The sequence below is a fragment of the Danio aesculapii genome, chromosome 6 (assembly GCF_903798145.1).
Source record: "Danio aesculapii chromosome 6, fDanAes4.1, whole genome shotgun sequence".
Taxonomy (NCBI): Eukaryota; Metazoa; Chordata; class Actinopteri; order Cypriniformes; family Danionidae; genus Danio; species Danio aesculapii.
In genome coordinates, this window is record NC_079440.1 from 9,906,486 (window position 1) to 9,930,045 (window position 23,560).

The 23,560-nt window shown below is 37.7% G+C and overlaps 2 protein-coding genes across 4 annotated transcripts in view; one reads left to right on the forward strand and one right to left on the reverse strand.

Moving 5' to 3' along the window:
* myh10 (myosin, heavy chain 10, non-muscle) overlaps positions 1-3,829 on the forward strand; it is a 103,951-nt gene extending 100,122 nt beyond the window's left edge. For both annotated transcript variants that reach the window (XM_056459417.1, XM_056459418.1), the window contains 3 exons: positions 1-52; positions 128-300; positions 2,348-3,829. The exon at positions 1-52 is cut by the window's left edge and continues 57 nt beyond it. In XM_056459417.1, the coding sequence (XP_056315392.1) occupies positions 1-52; positions 128-300; positions 2,348-2,483 (361 nt within the window). In that variant the 3' untranslated portion in view covers positions 2,484-3,829. The remainder of the gene's footprint in view (positions 53-127; positions 301-2,347) is intronic.
* A 2,492-nt stretch (positions 3,830-6,321) lies between these two features.
* Positions 6,322-23,560, reverse strand: part of ubn2a (ubinuclein 2a) — a 32,998-nt gene continuing 15,759 nt past the window's right edge. Inside the window, exons 12-17 of one of the 2 annotated variants that reach the window (XM_056459423.1) lie at positions 21,723-21,770; positions 19,530-19,575; positions 17,861-19,141; positions 12,993-13,200; positions 12,706-12,774; positions 6,322-7,635 (exon numbers count right to left, since the gene is read on the reverse strand). In XM_056459423.1, the coding sequence (XP_056315398.1) occupies positions 7,589-7,635; positions 12,706-12,774; positions 12,993-13,200; positions 17,861-19,141; positions 19,530-19,575; positions 21,723-21,770 (1,699 nt within the window). In that variant the 3' untranslated portion in view covers positions 6,322-7,588. The remainder of the gene's footprint in view (positions 7,636-12,705; positions 12,775-12,992; positions 13,201-17,860; positions 19,142-19,529; positions 19,576-21,722; positions 21,771-23,560) is intronic. The other variant, XM_056459424.1, reaches the window with a different exon arrangement.

Consider the following 23,560-nt stretch of genomic DNA (forward strand, 5'->3'; position numbering starts at 1 on the left):
GTTCATGCAGGTGGAGGACGAGCGGCGCCATGCAGACCAGTACAAAGAACAGGTCAGTTAAAGCTTCTCACACACTGTCAGTCAAAGCAAACGAAACACCTCTGACATTAGAGTTGTGTCTGTTTAGTTGGAAAAGGCCAACTCACGCATGAAGCAGCTGAAGAGGCAGCTGGAGGAGGCTGAGGAGGAGGCGACGCGAGCAAACGCCTCCCGCAGGAAACTGCAGAGGGAGCTGGACGACGCCACTGAAGCCAGCGAGGCGCTGAGCCGAGAGGTCAACACACTCAAGAACAGACTCAGGTACACACATACACTGATGTATTTTATAATCGGCCATTTTTAAATCTATTTATAGAAGTGGGTAGAGTAACTAAAATGTATACTCAGGTAAAAGTACAAGTACTCAGGGAAATTTTTACTCAAAGTAACAGTCTTAAAAGTTACTTGAGTAAGAGTAAAAAAGTATCCGATGAAAAAATACTCAAGTAACTAGTTACTTTTAATTTAATATCAGATACACTAGTTTTTCACAATTCCACGATCGCTGAATCCAACACTAAATCAACAATAAGTCGCATTTTTTTTTGCAATCCTGCAAAATTTTTAATTAAGCGCAAAATAATTGCAAAAAATATAAATAATCTCATAAAGCATCCGATTCCAAACCCTATAATCAAATGATATTCACTTCAGTTTGCAATTAATTGCTTTACATGACTTATAAATGTTGCATACGCAGCGCACGTGATGTATTTGAGTGTCTCTCGAAAAATGACATCTCACCTGCGCCCTCCCAATCCTAACATTACATGGAATGGGGGGCGAAATTGTTTTGCAGCCTGTGCAGTAAGCATACACGGATGAAGTGCGAGTGATTTACATGTAAGATCAATGCAAAGATCATCCTGTGGTGCGAATTGGGCATTTTTATAATTACCCTATCCTGCCTAGTTAACCTAATTAACCTAGTTAAGCCTTTAAATGTCACTTTAAGCTGTATAGAAGTGTCTTGTGAAATATTACTTACTGTCATCATGACAAAGATAAAAGAAATCAGTTATTAGAAATGAATTATTAAAACTATTATGATTAGAAATGTGCTGGAAAAATCCAGCAGAAAAAATAAACAGGGGGGCTAATAATTCAATCTTCAACTGTGTGTGTTTGTGTATGCATGAATATGTATATATATATATATATGTATGTATGTATGTATGTATGTATATATATATATATATGTATGTATGTATATGTGTGTGTGTATATATATATATATATATATATATATATATATATATATATATATATATATATATATATATATATATATATATATATATATATATATATATATATATATATATATATATATATATATAAATAATAATAATAATAATGTGTGTATATAAACAAAATAAATTTTTTTTAATCGCAAAATTATCCACAGATTTCTGGGAATTACCAGAATCGCAAAAGATCACAAAGAAATCATGAAAACTAAGGGGTCTGTTTTATATATATATATATATATATATATATATATATATATATATATATATATATATATATATATATATATATATATATATATATATATATATATATATATATATATTTCGTTTTTATATACACTACAGGCCCGTAGCCAGGGGGGGGGGGTTCAGGTGGTTCGAAAGACTCACCCTCCATTGACAAAGGTCCAGAATTGGTCCCCTATATGAGCTCACTTATCCCGTGTTTGACTTCTATGCTATCATAAATTGTGAAACTACCCAATCAAAGAAAGCTTTAAGACCAAGAGGAATCTTCTGTTGGATTATTATTATTATTATTATCATTATATTTGAATATTGTGTATGAATTGGCAGATGGCAGTAATTCAATGTTGTGCTTGGAGTTTCCTTTGAATACTATTAAAGAAAACATCTGATAGATGATGAGGTATGCGTATGTGTGTAAATATGTCATGCGTCACATTTGTAAAGTGCTTGAACACATTATAAGTGTAAGAAACCTGAATATAGTGAGTCCACCAAACTGATTTAACTAAGTAGGACATGTTCCTGGATTAACATCTGTGTTCATCCTGGAACGACATTCCAGTCAGCCAATCAGAATGAAAGAATATGTTTACTGTTTATGTTCAGCGTAGGCTTATGGTTAGGTTTATGACTGTTATCCATCTATTATCCTCCTGATTTTTGGAATAATTTTTAGTTATGGTTGGGTTTGGGGGTAAGGAATAGATATGGATTACATTTTCCAACAAAAATGATGTTCCAGGAAGGCATCATGCTTAGCAAAATCATGACGTGCATAGTAAGTCTGTGATGTGTGTGTCCTGCAGACGTGGAGGTCCAGTGAGCTTCTCCTCCAGTCGTTCGGGACGCCGGCAGCTGCAGATGGAGGGAGACTTCTCTGACGACGACGCAGACAGCAAAGCCAGCGATCTGAACGAGAACCAGCCTCCTCCAGCAGAATAACATAACACACCCTTCATCAACACCTCATTCTGCTTCTGCAGCTCTCCGTGGTACACAAACACACACACACACACTCAGACAAAAGCTACATCTCCATCAACTCTGCCTTACTCCCAATTCAAGATGCTTCAAGACCCATTAGTGTTTTCCTGTAGCCTTTCACGACACTATAGCAGTGCATTTGCTCCGCTCATTCGGTCAAAACGGTCACTCAAATCAAGTTTAGCTAGCTAAGCAAACGTGACGGATGGGATCTTAGTTGTACAGTTCAGAATTTCGGGCTCGGTTGAGATGCATGTGCTGCTCGTTCGCTTTAAAAGAAACTAAAGCAAGTCATGTGGCTCGAAATAAATGTGAAAACACTACATCTCGTCACCGGGCTTCGTAATTTGGGCTTGGTTTCACTCGAGGCCTCCTGTTTGGGAGATGTTTTACGAAATTTGGCGTAACTGCGAATCGCTTTTAACTGCACATCATCTGAGACACCATCCAACTGGAAACCAATATGATGCTTTCTGGATGCACGTCAAGCATTACAAGCCTTTACCTATATATATATATATATATATAATCTATTTAGGTTTTCCCCCTATATGTGACACAATGATGGTACATCCCAAGTCCAGCTGCTCTATTTGATACACTACATGTGAATCACAGCCACTAGATGAAGTATATGAAGGAAGGCGTTTGAGACATTAACGTCTAGATTGGATTCGTCAACTGGAACACGTTCATTCACAGCCGCTTTCTTAAAGACTTGAGTTTAGGGATGATTTGAACACTAGACGAACGGAAAGTGTACTAACCTGTTAGCATTTAATGACGTGTTTCTTAAAGTGCCTTAGACACTAACTAGAAAACATCCATGAGAGTTTGTCACGAAGAAACGCTAACATGAAGGTAAAAGCAGATGAAGGAAATTGAAATGAAACTGCTATGTAACCCCCCTATCCCCCCCTACTCTTTTTTTGTTGTATTTTACCATGGTATGATCATATCCAGTATATCAGTCTCCTGTATTTGAGGATGACCTGGGGAATCAGTGTTAATGATGGTTTGCTATAGAAGTAAAGAGAACTCATTTGGTTTAAAGCTTTATCATCATCATCATCCTGTTACTATTATTGCAGCTATGATCATCATCATCATCATCATCATCATCATTATTATTATTAATGCGGTATTATTATCACTTCTGTTATTGGACTGGCTGTTGACGACCAGGCGTTCAGCTGCAGACGTCTTTCCTCTTGTTTTTCCTCTTGTATACTGTAACTATTTCTAGATGACAGTGAGTTTTGTAAAGGAAAAACAGATAAATAAAAGGTTGATTGTAGAAGAGACGGACGCCTCTTCCTGTTTCTGATGCTCGGCTTCATCTCTTATGGGAATACAACGGCTGACGAGTGCTCATGTGGAGAAGAGTGCTTGTACAGGTGATCTGGGAGTTTATTCATCCACTTCAAATCTGGGTGCATTTGTGTGTGTGTGTGTGTTTGTGTGTGTCTGTTTATGTATTTGTGTATATGGGTATTTGTGTGTGTGTGTGTGTGTGTGTGTGTGTGTATTTGTGTATGTTTATGTGTATGAAACAAAAACACACACATAAATAAACACATACAAATGCTTGTTTGTGTGTCTGTGTTTTTATGTGTGTGAATTTGTACATTTGTGTGTCTGTATTTGTGTGGGTATATTTATTTGTGTGTTTGTATGTGTCAGTGTATTTGTGTGTCTGTTTTTAGTTTGTGTGAGTGTGTTTGTATGTATTTGTTTAAATTTTATAACACAACCACATTAATAACACAACCACCAGCACTTTTTTATTGAATAATCTTTAGAGCTTGTACTCGAAACACAAATCACAGCTTTATAATTCCAGGATCAAGACAGAAATTTTGTGTGTGCGTGCTTATGTGTGTATGTTTGTGTGTCTCTGGTTTTGATTTATGTGAGTGTGTAAGTCTGTGTTTTTGTTTGTTTTTGGTTTGTGTGTGTTTATGTGAGTGTGTTTGTTTGTGTGTCTGTTTTTGGTTTGTGTTTGTATGTCTGTTTGAGTGTGTTTGTTTGTTTGTGTGTCTGTTTTTGGTTTGTGTGTCTGTTTTTGGTTTGTGTGAGTGTTTGTTTGTGTGTCTGTTTTTGGTTTGTGTGAGTGTGTTTGTTTGTGTGTCTGTTTTTGGTTTGTGTGTCTGTTTTTGATTTGTGTGTGTGTTTGTATGTTTGTGTGTCTGTTTTTGGTTTGTGTGAGTGTTTGTTTGTGTGAGTGTGTTTTGTTTGTGTGTCTGTTTTTGGTTTGTGTGTGTGTTTGTTTGTGTGTCTGTTTTTGGTTTGTGTGTCTGTTTTTGATTTGTGTGTGTGTTTGTATGTTTGTGTGTCTGTTTTTGGTTTGTGTGTGTGTTTGTATGTTTGTTTTTGTTTGTGTGTCTGTTTTTGGTTTGTGTGAGTGTGTTTGTTTGTATGTCTGTTTGTGTGTCTGTTTTTGGTTTGTGTGAGTGTGTTTGTATGTCTGTTTGAGTGTGTTTGTTTGTTTGTGTGTCTGTTTTTGGTTTGTGTGAGTGTGTTTGTTTGTATGTCTGTTTGTGTGTCTGTTTTTGGTTTGTGTTTGTATGTCTGTTTGAGTGTGTTTGTTTGTTTGTGTGTCTGTTTTTGGTTTGTGTGTCTGTTTTTGGTTTGTGTGAGTGTTTGTTTGTGTGTCTGTTTTTGGTTTGTGTGAGTGTGTTTGTGTGTCTGTTTTTGGTTTGTGTGTCTGTTTTTGATTTGTGTGTGTGTTTGTATGTTTGTGTGTCTGTTTTTGGTTTGTGTGAGTGTTTGTGTGAGTGTGTTTTGTTTGTGTGTCTGTTTTTGGTTTGTGTGTGTGTTTGTTTGTGTGTCTGTTTTTGGTTTGTGTGTCTGTTTTTGATTTGTGTGTGTGTTTGTATGTTTGTGTGTCTGTTTTTGGTTTGTGTGTGTGTTTGTATGTTTGTTTTTGTTTGTGTGTCTGTTTTTGGTTTGTGTGAGTGTGTTTGTTTGTATGTCTGTTTGTGTGTCTGTTTTTGGTTTGTGTGAGTGTGTTTGTATGTCTGTTTGAGTGTGTTTGTTTGTTTGTGTGTCTGTTTTTGGTTTGTGTGAGTGTGTTTGTATGTCTGTTTGAGTGTGTTTGTTTGTTTGTGTGTCTGTTTTTGGTTTGTGTGAGTGTGTTTGTATGTTTGTCTGTTTTTGGTTTGTGTGAGTGTGTTTGTATGTCTGTTTGAGTGTGTTTGTTTGTTTGTGTGTCTGTTTTTGGTTTGTGTGAGTGTGTTTGTTTGTATGTTTGTCTGTTTTTGGTTTGTGTGTCTGTTTTTGGTTTGTGTGAGTGTGTATGTTTGTGTAATTTTGTTTGTGTGAGTGTGTTTGTATGTTTGTGTAATTTTGTTTGTGTGTGTTTATGTGAGACAGTGTTTGTTTTTGTGTTTATGTGAGTGTGTGTGTTTTTGATTTGTTTATCCAAGTGTTTCTGTGTGTTTGTTTTGTCTGTTTGTTTTTTGTTTGTGTAATTTTGTGTGAGTGTATATATGTATTTATGTGTGTCTGTATTTGTGTTTAAATGTATATGTATTTTTGTGTGTTTAGATTTGTTTTTATGTGTGTGTGTGTGTGTGTGTGTGTGTGTTTATACATTTACACTACATATTGTGTATACACACGCATTTTCTTTAGATATGTGTGTATTATATAGACATATACATGACTGTGTATCATGATTATTCAACTGTAACACATCTACACATATGAATATTCATAAGGTTGTGAGCAGTCAGGCTGGACAACATTACACTTAACAACAGTACATGATTAACACAACCACAAGCACATCCACCTGTTTTAAAACCTTTTTTTATTGAATTAATCTTTAGAGCTTGTACTCGAAACAAAAATGACAGCATTATAATTCCAGGATCAAGACAAAAATAATCTACCCATAAATCAATTCAAGGGGAAATCCTGCCCGCTCCAATAGAGCGCTTCTTTACCAATAAAATAAAGCAAATATAGAAAACTCCATTTGAAAAGTCTGTCCATCACAAGATAACCACAGAGAGAGACGAGCAGAGATCTCACACACACAAACACAACGAGCACATACAGACACCTGACCTGTTGCTTGTCCACACAGAGCAAACGCCGCCGTCATCTTTGGTGCCATTGAAACAGTCAGAAGATGCAGATGAGCAGTGCTGGACATGATTAGTGATGATGAGATGCAGAAGGAAGATCTAGCTGTCCAGTGAGGTATTGGGGAAGAAGGGACCAGACAGAACAAAAACCTCCACACACACACACACATTAATCTCCACACAAACGCAGCTAAAAGTGGAGCTCTAGCTTACATTGCATTGAAGCATTTACAGTCCTGCATAGTTAAACGTACAAACTAAGGCGTCTTATTGAAAGTCTTGGGAGTTTCTGTACTGATATATTATTCTTATTATTAAGCAAAACTAAAAGTTCAAGTAGGCTATAATCATCATAATTTATTATCTCTGAAAAGCTTTCACACGTCACTCATTCATCTGTAAAAGAATCTTTCACAAGGTCCAGTGAGATACGCACGCAGCACCAAAGACAGCAAGACATGAGGAACGTCATACACACCAGCTTCCAAAAGAAAAGTCGAGCACATCGTATTCATGTATACTTTATATATACATACCCATTTTATTCTACCGACACGTCATAATATGTCCCTGTGGAAAACATGATCAATAATTTACCCAACAGCTACTATTCTAACAGTCTGGAGAAGGAACCGGTCGTACTAGCGCGTCCCTTTAGGAGTTAACAAAAGATCTATTAAGAAAATAAACACAGGTTTCCAGCCAACTTTAACTTAAATAGAAGTTACGTTGCTTTGTTTCGTACTCCTCCTCTTCCTCCTCTAGCTCAAAGTCCACAGTGATTAAGGTCTCGTGTAAACATGTTGACGAACAAAATCGAATTCAAATGCAGCAGCTCACTCCAATCCTCCTGATGGATTCAAAGCAGAATGGTGTTAACTGAAGGGGGCTTGATGAATGCGCAGTACAGTGTCCGACCACCACCTCATCTGATCCCAGCAGCTGAAGACATCTACATTCTGGTGGAGGTCAGTGGGATTTCCTCTTCGTGTCTCCCCCCTGACTTTGGTTTGCATCTGAAGAGAAAAATAAATAAGGAAGGGTGGTCAGGATACTGGAATTCTGGATACTGGATCTCCCAAATAAAGGTTTTTCCAACAGAGGCCACTAGGAGAGAGTCATGCCTGATTGATTATTCTTAAAGGACACTTGTTTACCACTACATAAGGTACACATCAATCACATTCGCAATATTTTGGACTTATACTGGAAATGTGCTTTGTTTTGACTGTTGACTGCAGAATTATTTAAAGGGGCAGTTCACGCGAACATTTCAATTCTCATCAATTACTCACCTTCACTTCAAAACCTATTTGAGTTTGGTGAACACAAATGAAGATATTCTGAAACTGCTGGAATCACTGATTTCTATGGTAGGAAAAAAATTATTAAGGAAGTCAAGTTCCAGTAACCAGCATTCTTCAAAATATCTTCTTTACAAACTCATAAAGGTTTAAAACCCCATGAGAGAGAGAGTAAATGAGCTATCCCTTACAATTTGCAACAAGAGTTTGGAACAGATGACTTAGAAATTGAATTGTGACCATTTGTCTTGCCTTAATTTAGTGTTGTCACGATACTGGAATTCGGTACCAATCGATACTTAAATGTTCGCGGTAAATGGACATTTTTAAAATTTAAGCAAGTACTTAAACAGCGCTGATTTGCCATTGTGTTCACGTGCTCAACAGAAATGACTGTGATTGGCCGTGAAGGTCATCAGTTCACCATACTCACCACTGTTTACTGAGTGTAACCACAGATGCAGGGACACTGGAGCATTTTAAGGTCACGTTGATCAGCTGGTTTGTCTATAAGCTGACATACAAGTGATCTGCTGATGAATCGTGGTTTTAAATCGCTCCAGCGTTCCTGCATCTGTTGTTCCACTCAGTAAACAGTGGTGAGTTCGGTGAACTGATGACCTTCACGACCAATCACAGTCATTCCTGTTGAACACAATGGCAAATCAGCACAGTTTAAGAACAACAGCGTTCAAATATCAGCGTGATTTTAAGTTTCGACTGGTACCCAATTCCAGTACTGTGACAAAACTAAAGTAGCACAAGACACAATAGCCCCTTTCACACAGTAATATCAGTAAATATCTGGACGACTTTACTAGAAAATTCTAAATAAGCGCTGTTCACACAGATGAGGACGTTCCGGAACTTTTCCAGAAAAGACCATTCACACACCCATTCCAAAATAGAGGTAAATTCTGACATCATCAAGCAGAAATGAGCTCTGAATGGCTGCGCTTATATTTGTAGATGTAAGGGATCCGGCTTGAAGGTTTCACTTTTATTTAAAGCTTTAGCATTCATGCAGCTGCTTTTGTCCCAGAGACATCCAAAGGCAGAAGCTCTAACCACAGCTAAACGTTTACGCACTACTTTACATCCAAAGTACTTGACTATCCAAAGAGTTTGTAAACAACTTGTCTGAAAACATGGAGGAACACTTTAGCATGTTGAGATGGTCATAATATGGGTGTGTGTTGGCGCTCACTAGAGCACTCCTGCACTTCACGTGCACACAGAGCTTGAAGGTAAACAAACAGCGCTTTATCAGAAGAATTTTCTCGATCATTTTTTCCACAGTTGACATTAAAGAACAGAAATGTTTTCTGACTAACATCAAGCAGCTAAATGTGTCTGGAAATATATCGTTACTTTCATAAACAGCGCGGATGTGAATGCGTCTGAGTGTTCTGATTGGCTGAAGTAGACGTCTTCTAATCGTGAACGCGCTCTTTACGGCAATCTTCCTTCTGCGTTCACACAGAGCAGCACCGGAACGAATTTACCGGTGATTTTAAAAAGGGCCTGTTCACACATACAGATCTTTCTGTAACATTGCTGGTAATTTTCCAGAAAGGTCTGTACGTGTGAAAGGGACTATTGTGTCACAAAGTAAAATGAAATCAATTAATTCAATTTATTAGTCATCTGTTCCAAACTCTTGTGTTGCAAAGTGTACAATTGTAAGGGACAGTTCACCCTCACATCATTTACTCTCTCTCATGTATACTTTCGGAATCCGGTGTTGACTTCCATAGTAATTTCCTACCATGCAAGTCAATGAGTCGCAGCAACCAGCATTTTTCTGAATATCTTTTGTGTTTAACAAACTCAAATAGGTTTTGAAGTAATTGAAGACTATTTAATTGTTTACGTGAACTGCCCCTTTAAATTATTCTGCTGCCTTAAATTCATTTAACCTGTTAAGTCAAAACAAAATGCATTTCTGTTATTAGTCCAAATAAAATATTGACTGAAATGTAATATGATATAGTGGGGTTACAGCTGGAAGGGCATCTGCTGCGTAAAACATATGCTGGAGAAGTTGTGGGTTCATTCTGCTGCGGTGACCTCTGATAAATCAGGGACTAAGCTGAAGGAAAATAAATGAATGAATGAATGACAGTAGTAAATAAGTGTCTTAAAAACAATCAATCGGGTGTCACCTAGTGGCCTTTGTTGGTACAGCAGCTCATTATTATTTTTGTGAAAGTCTGAAATTTGGAGGATTTCAATTCAAATAATTTTTAGGGTGGACCAAATATTAATTAAAATGAATTAATAAAATCACATTTTACTGCAGTACTTTTATATTAACCTCATTTTAAACAGCTATAACTGTTGTTACCACTTTAATTCACTGTTAAAACATAACAGATTAATGGAGAAGCTAAATGCTGTTTCCTTTTTTACAACTATTTGACAGCAGGCGAGCTAGCATAGATTAAAGGTCCAATTTGAAAAATAATAATAATTGTAATAAATGTATTTGTTTAAATGAAGATAATTAAAAACAGAAATGACAAACATGCATCACAGTCCAAACCTTATGAATCATCTACAAAAATAACTGTAGAAAGAAGCAGTTGCTAAACATACTGTAACACTGTACTATATACAGGGTTCATACGGTCATGCAAAACCTGGAAAAATCATGGAATTTTGACATGGCATTTTCCCAGCCTGGAAAAGTTTTGGAAAAACAGAAAAACCCACAAAATTTTGGAAAAGTCATGGAAATTAGTTGAACAAATCTCTGTGTAGTTAAATTAGGGCTGCGCAATATTGGAAAAATCTGACATGACCTTATTTTGTATTTCTGTGATGTATATTGCGACGTGAATATAATTTCATCAGATGATTTAACAGGTTTATTTAGATTGATTAAGGAGATTTTGTAGAGGAGTGAATATTGAGTAATATAAAACAAATAAATGACAAACAAAAATAAATCAAATATAGATAAAAGTGAATAATAGTTTTCAGGTATTCACTGTTCAGGTACAGATATTGAATAATCAACACTGCAAAGTCTTCATTGTATATTATTTAATCTTTAAAAAAAAATCTTGTGGCCGGATGTTTTAAAATGTGAAATATTGAAATGTTCACACAGTCACAGGCCTTAAAGGACAGTTTACTCAAAGATTAAAATGTACTCAATATTTACTCACACTTGACTTGTTTCAATACTATAGGAGTTATTCAATTAAATTCTTTTGTGTTCATTAAAAAAAGAAAAGAAAACTCATAAATGTTTGAAACAAGTGAAGGGTTTAATGAAAATGGTAAGTCATTTCTGGCTGAACTATCTCTATAAGAATGCGTTCAGATGATAAACTTTCCCTCCATTATGATTAAACTCTATTAAACTCTAATCCCAACATTACATATCCTGCGATGTGACTATTGCGGATGCACACATTGCAATATTGATGCTGAAATGTGCAGCCTTAACTTGAATATAGGTTAGTTGTCTTTACTTTTCTGGGCCAAAAAGTACCTCTGACATTGTTAGTGCTGTGTAAGCATTATCAAAATCCATTTTACACAGATATAAAAACAAATTTAAACAAAATAGATTGTTGTGTGTTCTATGATATGCTGTAATAAATTTGACCATCATTGTTTTGTCTTATTATTCATCATGTATATGTAGACGTCGCATTACATAAAACATTACATCATGAAAATGTACTTGAAAGTTCTGGAAAAGTCTTGGTGTAAAATGTGTATGAACCCTGTATATGTTTACAAATGGACAGTGCTATTTTAATGATAATGACTCAACTAATTAAAGGGACCTAATATGTTTCCAAATGAATAGATAGATCTATAGAATTTACCTTCAGCTCATTGGCATATTGAAATGGGAGGTTTAAAGAGCTTGCCATGTTTTCTAGAAAAGTTAAATATTAATTTTAATTGGCCTGTTCAAACAAACACTGGAGGACTGCTTTTTATTGAAAATTAATGTGTGAATCCAATTAAAACGGAAGAATTATCTATCCATATGTCTATCTATATACAGCTGAAGTCAGAATTATTAGCCCCCCTTTGAATTTTTTCCTTCTTTTTTTAATATTTCCCAAATTATGTTTAACAGAGCAAGGAAATGTTCACAGTATGTCTGATAATATTTTTTCTTCTGGAGAAAGTCTTATTGGTTTAATTTCGGCAAGAATAAAAGCAGGTTTAAAATTTTTTATGAACCATTTTAAGGTCAATATCATTAGCGCCTTTAAACAAAAATTTTTTTGATAGTCTACAGAACAAACCATCATTATATAATAACTTGCCTAATTACCTTAATCTGCCTAGTTAACCTAATTAACCTATTGAAATTGGGGAAAAAATAAACAGAGGGGCTAATAATTCTGACTTATAACGTTTGTAAAAAAAATTATAAATAAATAAATGACTTGATTGGAGTGCTGAATTGAAGAAACAGCTAAGATACTAGCTTTTTAATAACGTTTTTGTCATTTTATTTGTCATTTCTTTACATATTTTCTATTATATAATTAGAAGTCCTATATTGGGAAATGTATAAATCACTGCTTGGAAATTTGAAACATCTTTGACCGCTTAGCAAAGAAAGCAAGTCAACTTAGCTGAAAAAATAGCTGCCTATCAGCACACTAGTATTTGGAAGAGAGCCGATTATCATCACTTATATACACAGCAATTGAAACAAGCAAAGGGAAGTACAGAAAGGTGAAGATCAACAACACAAGAGGGCGACAGTGAGCTAAAGGGATGAGGCTTTACTGCAGCGTTTACCTGAGAAAGCAAGCTGCAAGTGAGGAGGTAGAGCAACCTGAGACCCTGGCTGAAGACTCTTAAACAGATCTGGGGGAGGACAGCAGGACAGGGCAAACACAGAGCACAGAGAGAGAGATGCACAGCAATCCAGCAGCACACCAACACAGGGGAAGAAAAGAAGGGGAGAAAAACAGATTAGGGAGATGCAGAGAAATGCACTAGACACGTCTGCTTGCTAGCTACATCACAAACACGGACAACGTCAACATACGGCCATGGGAAAAATTAAATCTGCACACACTCACTCTGTGCCAGTGTGTATCCTGAGTTGGGGGCGGATGAAGAGCCCATGTTACTGCAGCCGGGGACTCCGGGGCCCGTAGGGCTGAAGTTGAGGAGCGACGGGAACTGGAAGGGGAGAGAAACAGGCACTAGACCCCCAAGCATCCCGAAACCCAGGGGGAGTGAAGGGGGCACAGAGCCTAACAGGTTACTTCCAGAAGACGGAGACCCCTGCAGGAGAAAGTACTTCATTAATGCTCAATAAAAGAAGTGTTCTGAAAATAATGCCTGACACTTTTTTTTTTTTTGGCTATGTTCCAACCAATCTTAAAGGAACACTTCACTGTTTTGGAGAAATAGGCTCACTTAAAGGTCCCATGAAATTAAAACGTTTTTTAGATGTTAGTATCAGTGTTTTTAGGATATCGATAAGCGAGTGTGCTCTAAAACAGTGACAAAACTCACATTTAGAAGATATAAACATGTAAAGCTTGTAGTTTGTCAGGTCCATCTAGGCACGGGCCGGTTTAAGATTCTGACGGTGTGATAACCTTGGAGAAAAGTTTAACGGTATCATGGTATTATGATTACTGCTCTAAAATATAGTATTTTTAACTGTCTGGGTTAAAAACAAAAACTTTTCCCCCTCTGAACACAATATATTTAATTTTGAGAAACATTTCAAATATTTTAGAAGAGTAAACAGGTCAAGCTGAATTAATTATTGCCTTCTGCTGTCTTCATTGGTTTTAAAAACAGATTTTTTAAAACGGAATCTTTAGATATGTTTTTAGCTGAAGATACGGTTGTCCTGAAAAAAAAAAAAAAAAAAAAAGTAAATAAAAAAATCGTGCACATGCCTTTGGAACGGGTATTGCAAAAAATTTTGATGGGTTTAAAACCTTGATTTTTCCAACAGTTATTTCAAACAGTTATCCCATGGCTACATCCATCAACGGTTTTATTCACGTCACCTCATACTTCAGTTTCTCATCAAATCCTCTGACCAATCAAATGCTCTCTAATATCTGACATGCCCCGCCCCCTTCAAGACACTTCTTATTTGATGTGCTTGAGTTTGACCGCTCCCACTGTCAGAGATATGATAAATCAAAGTGCTACTGGCTGTTATCTAAAAAAATTGTGTAGTGGCTACACAATTTCCCACCCTCTCCATGGTTCGGATGAGATTACGACAAACATCGAATAATTTTTTTTTTTTTAAACGCACGTTTCAAAGTAGGGCTTGGCGATAAAATTGGTAACGATATTTATTGGCCAAACACCATTGTCAATATCGATTAAAATAGTTCAGAATAAGGGCTATAGTTTGATTAAAGTGTGGTTGCCGAGCGCGTGCCTTAGAAGGAATGCCAATAAGCTCAGGGTGTAAGTCTGTCATTTTCAATGGAGGCGCAGTACACCTAGTTGAAAAACATTGAACATAGAATAACAACACGTACACATACAGCAAAAATGAGTGCTGTATAGCAGCAGTGAGGAGACTGTAAATAAAAGTGGCTTTTTGGTTTCTTTTCTTGTGCATCCCAGCTACTAGCTCCCTCTCTGAAAGATGTTTTAGCATAGAGCTAACGTAGTCATTCAACTTGACAATTTGTAATGTTGCTGTGTGTACCTGAATAATGATTGTTAGTTCCATGAAAGCTCAGATTTGATTATCATAATTGGTTTTGTTTACAGAGTTTGAGGTTTACTGTATCATTATTATTCACACCTTACAGATGGTGATCTACCTTAAAGTTTGCCTTGATTGTTCAGCGTTCACATTGAACACACTTTAAGCTGTGTGTTTGATTAGGGTTGGAGTAAAACTGTGCAGATCTGCGGCCCTCCAGGAATCGAGTTTGAGACCAATGCCTTAGAGCTTAAAAAAAGCTTAACATAGCCTCAGAGTGAAAACAAACAAGCTAACAACACTAAGGCAATGGGTATTGAAGCTAAGGTAACCGACTATTGACGCTGCTTTGCATAAAACAGCAGCAGAATGCTTACGTCATGTATTTTGCCATCCGCATCGCAACAGCTAGAAGTGCTCTACACTGAACGCAATGATTTACACGGTTTTGTTGTTTGGGTCAGTAAGCTATTAATAGAACTCATCAGTGTCTGAGATGAGTGTGCTGCTCTGCCTCTAGTGTAGACATCTAGTGCTTTCATAGTCTTTGGTTACACTGCGCTGGTCAAAGCAAAGCATGATTTATACTTCTGAGTTGAGTGTATACAGTAGGTATGACAAAGCCTGTGTAGTGTATACACCATGACTGGCAGCAATGTAACTACACCTCACAATGACATAGATTGAAGATCTGTGATTAGTCTGCTTCGTGACGTCATTCTATTCCTATGGATTTCTGCTGAAAGCTTTCACCTGTCTTCTGTCTTAACTGGTTCACATGTTGAACATATGGCATAGTCTCTTCTGATGTCTTCTTTGATTTCATAATTGAAGTCATTTTACTACTGTGCACGTGATTTTCAGCATTGATCAGCTCCAACTGCAACATTAGCTCAGGGGTATTGTGCAAAAGTAGAATTTAGAAAGCCAGGATAACATAAAAAGTGAATCAATGATGCAAATATGGAACCCAATGGGAGCCAATTAAGGTAAAAATGGCTCTCTGGCCAACTGATCTGGTAATTCCCATTACAGTGGTCCCTCGATATAACGCGGTTCACTTTTCGTAGCCTCGGAGTTTTGTGCAATTTGACATGCTTCTTTTCTACAGCACACCGTATTCTGTGTCCTGATTAGCACCCCAGCAAGCATTTTTTTGTTTTTAAAAGATGTCTAATAGATGTCTAATAGACGTCCAAACATAGTCGTCTTGGCTAAAACAAGGCTAAATTTGGGCTGTCAGAGAAAATCTAATTGACGTCTAAGAATAGGCCAAAACTAGACTAGTCGTCAAATAGACGGAAATGAATGACTACACAAATAAGGTCTGTCTAATCTGTCTATTTGACGACTAGTCTAGTTTTGGCCTATTCTTAGACGTCACGTCTATTAGATTTTCTCTGACAGCCCAAATTTAGCCTTGTTTTAGCCAAGCTGTCGATGTTTAGATGTCTATTAAACACAAAATTGTTTGCTGGGGCAATTTGTTTGTGTCCTGATAGGCTGGAGACCATTATCGATCAATCTCCTACGTCCCGGTAGCACCCAAAAGGCAGAGGAAGATGCTAACCATCGTGTGTCTAAAACTTCTGGACAAGCTAAAGAAAGGTAGAAGTTACGCGGCTGTATGGTGCCATCACACAATAAATAAATGAAGATCAAGCGGTTTGAACTTTGGTTTCATTCTATAATACTGGACTTATTCTTCTATGAAGGTTTGAACTTTGAAAGCGTTTAAAAAGAGAGAGAAAAGTGTGAAAATGTTAATGCCTGTCTGAGAAAAGTGTATAAAGTGTGTAGTGAGGGGTTTTACAGCCTTAAAACATCTAGAATAATTGTAGAGAATAAAAGCTGACTACTTCGCGAATTTCGCCTATTGTGGGTTATTTTATAATGTAACTCCCACGATTCACGAGGGACCACTGTACAGACTTAATGGAGACATACGAGGAGGTGAAACATATTAACAATTTACACTTTGCTTAAATGTAAGCAGTTAACATTCAATTAAAGTCAAGGAAATTTATCATGAGAATTAAATTTACCAAACACTTACCAAATACAGCGCATCTATTTTATCGGTTTCAATTATTTGATCCATTCAGTCATAATCCATTTAAGCTCCTTCAATTGGGTTTTTATTTTCCAATTGATGTTATTTAATCTAGAATATGATACATACAGTCAAGCCTGAAATTATTCATAGCCCTGGCAAATTCGGACTTTTATTCTACCAGCAAGTTGGAGTGGAAATGACACAAACAAGTCACAATACGACGATGTACAAGAGGCATCATTGGGGAAAACAATATTTCTCAGCTTTTATTTACATTTGAACTAAAACTTTGTCAGAATTTTGAATGAATAACAACAAGCTTAGTGTGAACCTATTTTACGTCTCTTGTCTGGTCATATATGAACATTAGGCTAGTTTCAAATAATAAATCTTTATAATAACTTAACTTAGCTCAATTTAGCCTGCTTTCATGGAATTCAGTCAGGGTTAAGCCTGATTCATAATTCTGCGTCAAGTGATCGGTGTGACCCACAATGCCTGCCTTGATCATTAGCCGTGCATTTATACTTCTGTGTGCTGTTTTCTGTTGCTGTTGCTCTGCAATAACACTTTGGAAACGCTAGCTGGGGGTAGGTTATGTTCCTCTGCGTTGAGTTTCTTCACTGGTGTTTTGTTTTTTTCTGAACGCTACCTAATGTAGAAGTTGCACAAACTCGCTCATTTAGAGGCGGGAACAGGCGGACGTGCAACAACTTTAATCATAAAGTAAACACAAAACAACAGTTTCAATCTGGAGCTCCTTCACGGGACTCGACACTTGTGAACAATCACTCCATTGGGCTTGCTGCTCTCGGCACCGCCCATGCTCGTCACCACAACCAATTACAGAGCTTGCGCAAAACGTTATTGCAACATGTAGTTACATTTTTCGAACGGTGCATGTCAACATCGGCCACGATGAGGGCTATGCGACCACACAAAGGCTGCACCGGAGCATACGCGTGCGCTTGATGCGGTTTCAATCAACATTGTTGCAACCAAAACCCAAAAAAGCAGCACAGGAAACTGAAACAATCAGCAGTCCAGACTAACCTCAGATGTAAAAATGCTAACAACAATGTCAAATGAAGTAGGCTGCAGCATTCACTTAACTGAGCTTAGCAAAAGCAGAAACCGGTTTAGTCTGAGCAAATATTTCGTATAACCCAGTTTGGAGTGACTGAGGGTGCTGGACTGACCTGTGACAGATGAGAGGAGACCGGTGGAGAGGGCAGGGTCATGGCTGATGCCCGACTTGTTGAAGATTTAGCACCCTGGAAAGCCCCTCCCACCTGCCTCTGCCGCTGGTTGTGATTGGCTGGTGGTGCCGAAGGGGAGGGACTACCTTCCTTGCACCCAGCAGACAGGGGCACAGCCATTGGGGTGGTGTTGGTGATGCTAGCTCCACCAACGGGGGGACTGGCGGATTTGTGTCCACCTGCGAAACTGTAACTAGCTTGTCCTGAAATGGATTTGACCGCAGATGTGACTCCGGCAGCTTGCGTGGTGAAGGGAGGTCTGAAAGCAGGGCTCTTGGGGCTGAACTGGTGTGAGCTGGGGATCATTTGGGGTCTGGGATGAGTAAGAGAAGGGGATGATGAAGGCGAGGGTGAAGAAGATGGAGGAGGAGTAGGAGCAGGGGGTCGCGGCGTGAGTTTAATGATGGGAGAGTTGCTACTGTGGGAAGACTTAGTAAGAGTGGCCTGCATTGGCGTGATGAAGTTCGACTGGTTGTGTGGGATGGTCTTAACCTGTGCCAGCAGGGTAGAAGGAGATGACGTGGTTGGAGGAGGAGTAGGAGACTGCTGTGAGGGAATAGTGTTCACACGTGGCTGGGAAACTACAGTATTGCCACCAGTAGTGGATTTATTTGCACAGTTTTTCACTAGGGGTGGAGTCTGGACCATCTTCACTCCCATTGTCCCATATGACCTCTGCTGTGGAGGCAAGAGGGGTGAGGCAGTAGGGGGTGGACGGGGTTTTGTGGACTGCACCGTGCTCATTCCTGAAACGCCAGCTCTGTGAGTCTGTGTCCCCGAGAGTCTTTGCAAGGCCCCGCCATCTTTTAGGATCCCAAAGTTGTCGCCTCGCATGGAAGATGATGGAGAAGAGATGGAGAGGGAAGGAGAGGTAGATATACTGCTCATATTACCCAGAGGGATACCAGAAGGCTCCATTTTTGCTGAAAGGGTGGAATGTGAGAGAGGAGAAGAGTAGTGGGCGACTCCTGATGAAGATCCGGGGACACTGGGAGCAGAGGAAGCGGCGATGCCGTTGTTGGGCGTCAGGCCCTTGGCTGCATTACTGAGGAGAGCGAGAGCTTGGGAGATGGAGTCCAGAGAGTTGGCTGCCAGATCCTCATCCAGTGAATCTGAGAGGCAGATGGGCTCAGACGGGGATGAAGGTCTGCATGCAGGTAAGGCAGGTGAGGCTGAGGTGGATCCAACACCTGGAGCAGGTCTTTGTGTCCAGACCATATCCTGCAGCAAATCAAGTGAAGAACAAAAGATACATCTCAGAATGACATTTGAATATGTTGATGTTTGTTTGTAATCCCATGCCAGCTTCTACAACCATTTTCATGGCAAGAAAATGTTTACTGGATATGTAGATTACATTAAGGTTTAACAAATTCTTTTTGTTAAAAACTCTTAAACTGTAACAGTGTTAAAAATTGCTTCAAGAGAGTTATCGAAATAAGAAATTCATCACAGAAATGAATGTGACAAAATCTAAGAGAACATACTTGATATTTAAAATGCTTTTACAGAGAGAACAGGTTTTCAGAGAATTGGTGTCACAGTACAGCAAGTAAAAAAACAATCTGGTCCCGAACAGAAAGATGTCGTTCAGTCAAGGTTTACATACCGTCATTTTGGCAGCTTTTGCGGTTGGAACAATCCTTTTCTTGCCTCTGTTAAACAAATAAAAATAAAATTCTTCAATCACAAACAATCTTTAAAATCTCTTCTGTATTATGAGACTCAAAATCAATTCATATGACCTTGATTTCCATGTTCCAACTTTCCATTTTTAACATCTACATAATCTACTCACTACCCTTTCCCACACATTATTTATTCAGGTCTTTGTAGTCAAAGCTATTTTGAGACGAAAGCTACCAACACTGGTGTGTCACTCTCTATAAATCCACTTCTTGTTTATCCATGTAAAGAACATCAAGGATAAGAATGTACACCAGCCTCTTACCATCCACAACTTGACCATAACAACCACATAAACAGGGCAAGTGAAATTCACTTCATGTTTTCATGCAGCAATGACACAGATATCAACTTCAGTAGAAGGAACCTTCAAATAAAAAATAAAGGCCTTTTTAGGACCATGAATGGTTTTTGTATTGTGACATTTCTGTCACCCTGAGTTGCCCTCTAACAGAATCCTGCCAAAGAATCGAGAATCAAATTAAATTTGAGGGAAGCCCCTCTGGACCAGCATGTGGTTTAATGTGTTGTCCTCTAGGCAAGGAGACAGAGTTCACTTACACAGCCCATTTATATTTCAGGAGCTGAAATTAGAACATCTACTATAGCAGGGGTCACCAAACTTGTTCTTGGAGGGTCTGTGTCCTGCAGAGTTTTTCTCCGAGCCCAATCGAACACACCTGAAGGTCTTATGCTGCAGTCACACAGCACTTTTCACCCCATAGATGACAGACCGGAAATGCAAGCTCATGCGGCAAGTTTCGTACATCTATACGTTCCTAAGTTCAATTTTGGTAGAAGTCTGACCAGCGAAATTGCATTACGTGTTTGCGTGAGACTCAAGGGCAGAGGTTTGCTCTTGAGATTGGTGGGGACGGGTGAATCCACCCCCTCCAACCCCACTTTTACATTTAGCTGTTTATTCTGCAGTTAGTTTTCAGGGCATATTATCACAGACTATATCAGACTATAACAATAGACTGTGTGTTAAAGCGGGGAAATACACGAGCATTAACGGCATTATCATGATGAACTCATTCACTAGTGTTGTTTTTTTTTTTTGCTGTCGCCATCCTCACTTGTGTTCGTCACACCTTATTCTTGCACAGAAATTCCCCTGCAGTTTTGGCACCGTTACATCTGAACACAGCTACAGCCTCTCACATGACAGCAGCGAAAGGCACAGCCAATCACAGCATTCATATGTGTTTAGGGGTGGTACGACTCAAGGAGAGGACGTGATTTAACCCTTTCCTCATTTTGAGAGTGCAAATTTTTTTAAGTGGATTAAATTATTGGCGAGGCCATTTCAATAGTTGCTAGATATTGGTGGGTCCCCGCCGTCCACGCTAAATCTATGCCCCTGGTGAGACTAATAGAAGTTAAGAATGACCTTCTCTGTACAGACATTTTAAAAATGGAGCAATCACACGCTTTTTTAACGTCTAATCTTGTTTTAACTCGTCCCTTTTCATAGCACAGTACGGCAGAATTTCGCATACTCAAACTCTAGTGTGAGGCTTTACTAGGTATACTTCAAACTTCCAGGCAGGTGTGTTGAGGCAAGTTGGAGCTACACTCTGCAAGGACACTGGCCCCCCGCTTTGTAAACGTTTATTATTACCATTTGTTGAGGTTCCCCATACAGTTTAATATGGTGCTTGAACCCGGAAGCTGCTTTGCGTGATGTCACACTTAAGCTGATGCAACACTGGTGACCACTGAAACATCACCAACACATCAATATGCCCTTAATGTGCATAAAGCGTTTATTTTATTGCTTTCTCATACACATCGGTTAAACACTAGTACTGTATTTTCACAAAAACAATTCCAACCTGTCTGTAAGAAACTTGCACCATTTCAAAATTGCATTGAAAAAAAAGTTGGATTGGCATTTAAAACCAATAGGCTAGCGGTGACCATATAGCATGTTATTTGAATAATAATTAAAAAAATGTTTATGATGGGACATTACTATAAGTTAAAACGTGCATGTTTGTCAACTAAAAGAAGTAGCAGAGCATACTCATTCAACCGCATTACCCCTCCACAATACATGTTATTGATTGGTGATTGCAAACATGAGTGTAAATGTACATGAAGATTTACTCACAGGCCGGTGAGGTGTCCGTGTACCGCACGACTCTCCTTAAAAAGCATCCTGAAACAAAAAAAAGGGAAAGACTCTTTTACTCACACTATAGCAGAGAAAGAATAAAGCTTCATTCACACTTCCAGCAACTTTGTAGCTGCCATTTGCATTTTCAACTTTATCGTATCGATTGACTCGCCCACGTCCTGTCGCTCTGATAACCGGAGGTCACTAGCTCTCCATTGAAACTAATGGTCAGTTATGCTTTGTCACTGTTGGTATAAAGGTTATAGCACATGGAGTCTGTAATTTTCGCACATTAAAAAATAAATTCCCAAATGAATTGGATTTGTGTATTTATGAATCGTGTTCTGAATTTATGAATTGGATTTGTGTATTTATCAACCGTGTTCTAAATTTACTAATTGGATTTGTGCATTTACGAATCGTGTTCTGAATTTCCGAATTGGATTTGTGCATTTACGAATCGTGTTCTGAATTTCCGAATTAGATTTGTGTATTTTTGAATAATGTTTAAAATTTCCCGAATTGTGTTTTGAATTTACGAATTGGATGTGTATTTATCAATTGGATTTGAGCATTTCCGAATTGGATTTGTGTATTTTTGAATCATGTTTTGAACTTCCGAATTGGACGAATCGTGTTTTGAACTTAGGAATTGGATTTGTGCATTTATGAATTGGACTTCTGCATATAACGAATCATTTTTTGAATTGACGAATTGGATATGTATATTTATGAATTGAATTTGTGTATATTACGAATCGGGTTTTGAATTTTCAAATGGGATTTGTGCATTTACGAATAGTTTATTGAATTTACGAATTGGATTTGAGCATTTATGAATCGTGTATTGAATTAATGAATTGGACTTGTGTATTTATGAATTGGATGTGTGTATATTATGAATAGTTTTTTTATTTACGAATTGGATTTGTGTATTTACGAATCGTGTTTTGAATTTATGAATAGGATTTGTGTATTTTTTAATCGTGATTTGAATTACCGAATTGGACGAATCTTGTTTCGAACTTATGAATTGGATGTGTACATTTAGAATCGTTTTGTGAATTTATGAATTGGATTTATTTACTAATCGTTTTTTGAATATACAAATTCAATTTGTGTATTTACGAATCGTGTATTAAATTTATGAATAGGATTTCTGCATTTATAAATCGGGTATTGAATTTACGAATTAGATTTGCACATTTATGAATAGTGTTTTGAATTTACGAATTAGATTTGTGTATTTCTGAATCGTGTATTGAATTAATGAATAGGACTTTTGTATTTTTGAATTTCTGAATTAGACGAATCGCGTTTTAGACTTACAAAGAGGACGTGCATTTATAAATTTGATTTGTGTATATTACGAATCGCTTTTTGAATTTACAAATTGAATTTGTGTATTTACGAATTGTGTATTGAATTTATGAATGGGATTTGTGTATCTTTGAATTGTGTATTGAAATTACGAATTGTATTTGTGTATTTTTGAATCGTGTTTTGAATTTACGAATAGCATTTATGCATTTACACATTGTGTTTTGAACTTACAAACTGGATTTTGTAAATGTGAATTGCGTTGTGGATGTATGAATTATATTTTGTAAATGTATTATTTGAGACAGATCTGGCTCCAAATTTTGACAGTTCAGAGCCACTTTACAAGCGAAAGGCAAAATACAGAATGCCACAAACTGAGCCTTCAGAAGTGATAACAGAGAGAAAAGAACAAAGCATCGCTGCTTGAATTGACTGAAATGTTTTACGTTTTTCGAATTGAATTAATTAATACGCATTGGAATCAGTGTGCAAGGTTTGTGGATGTGACA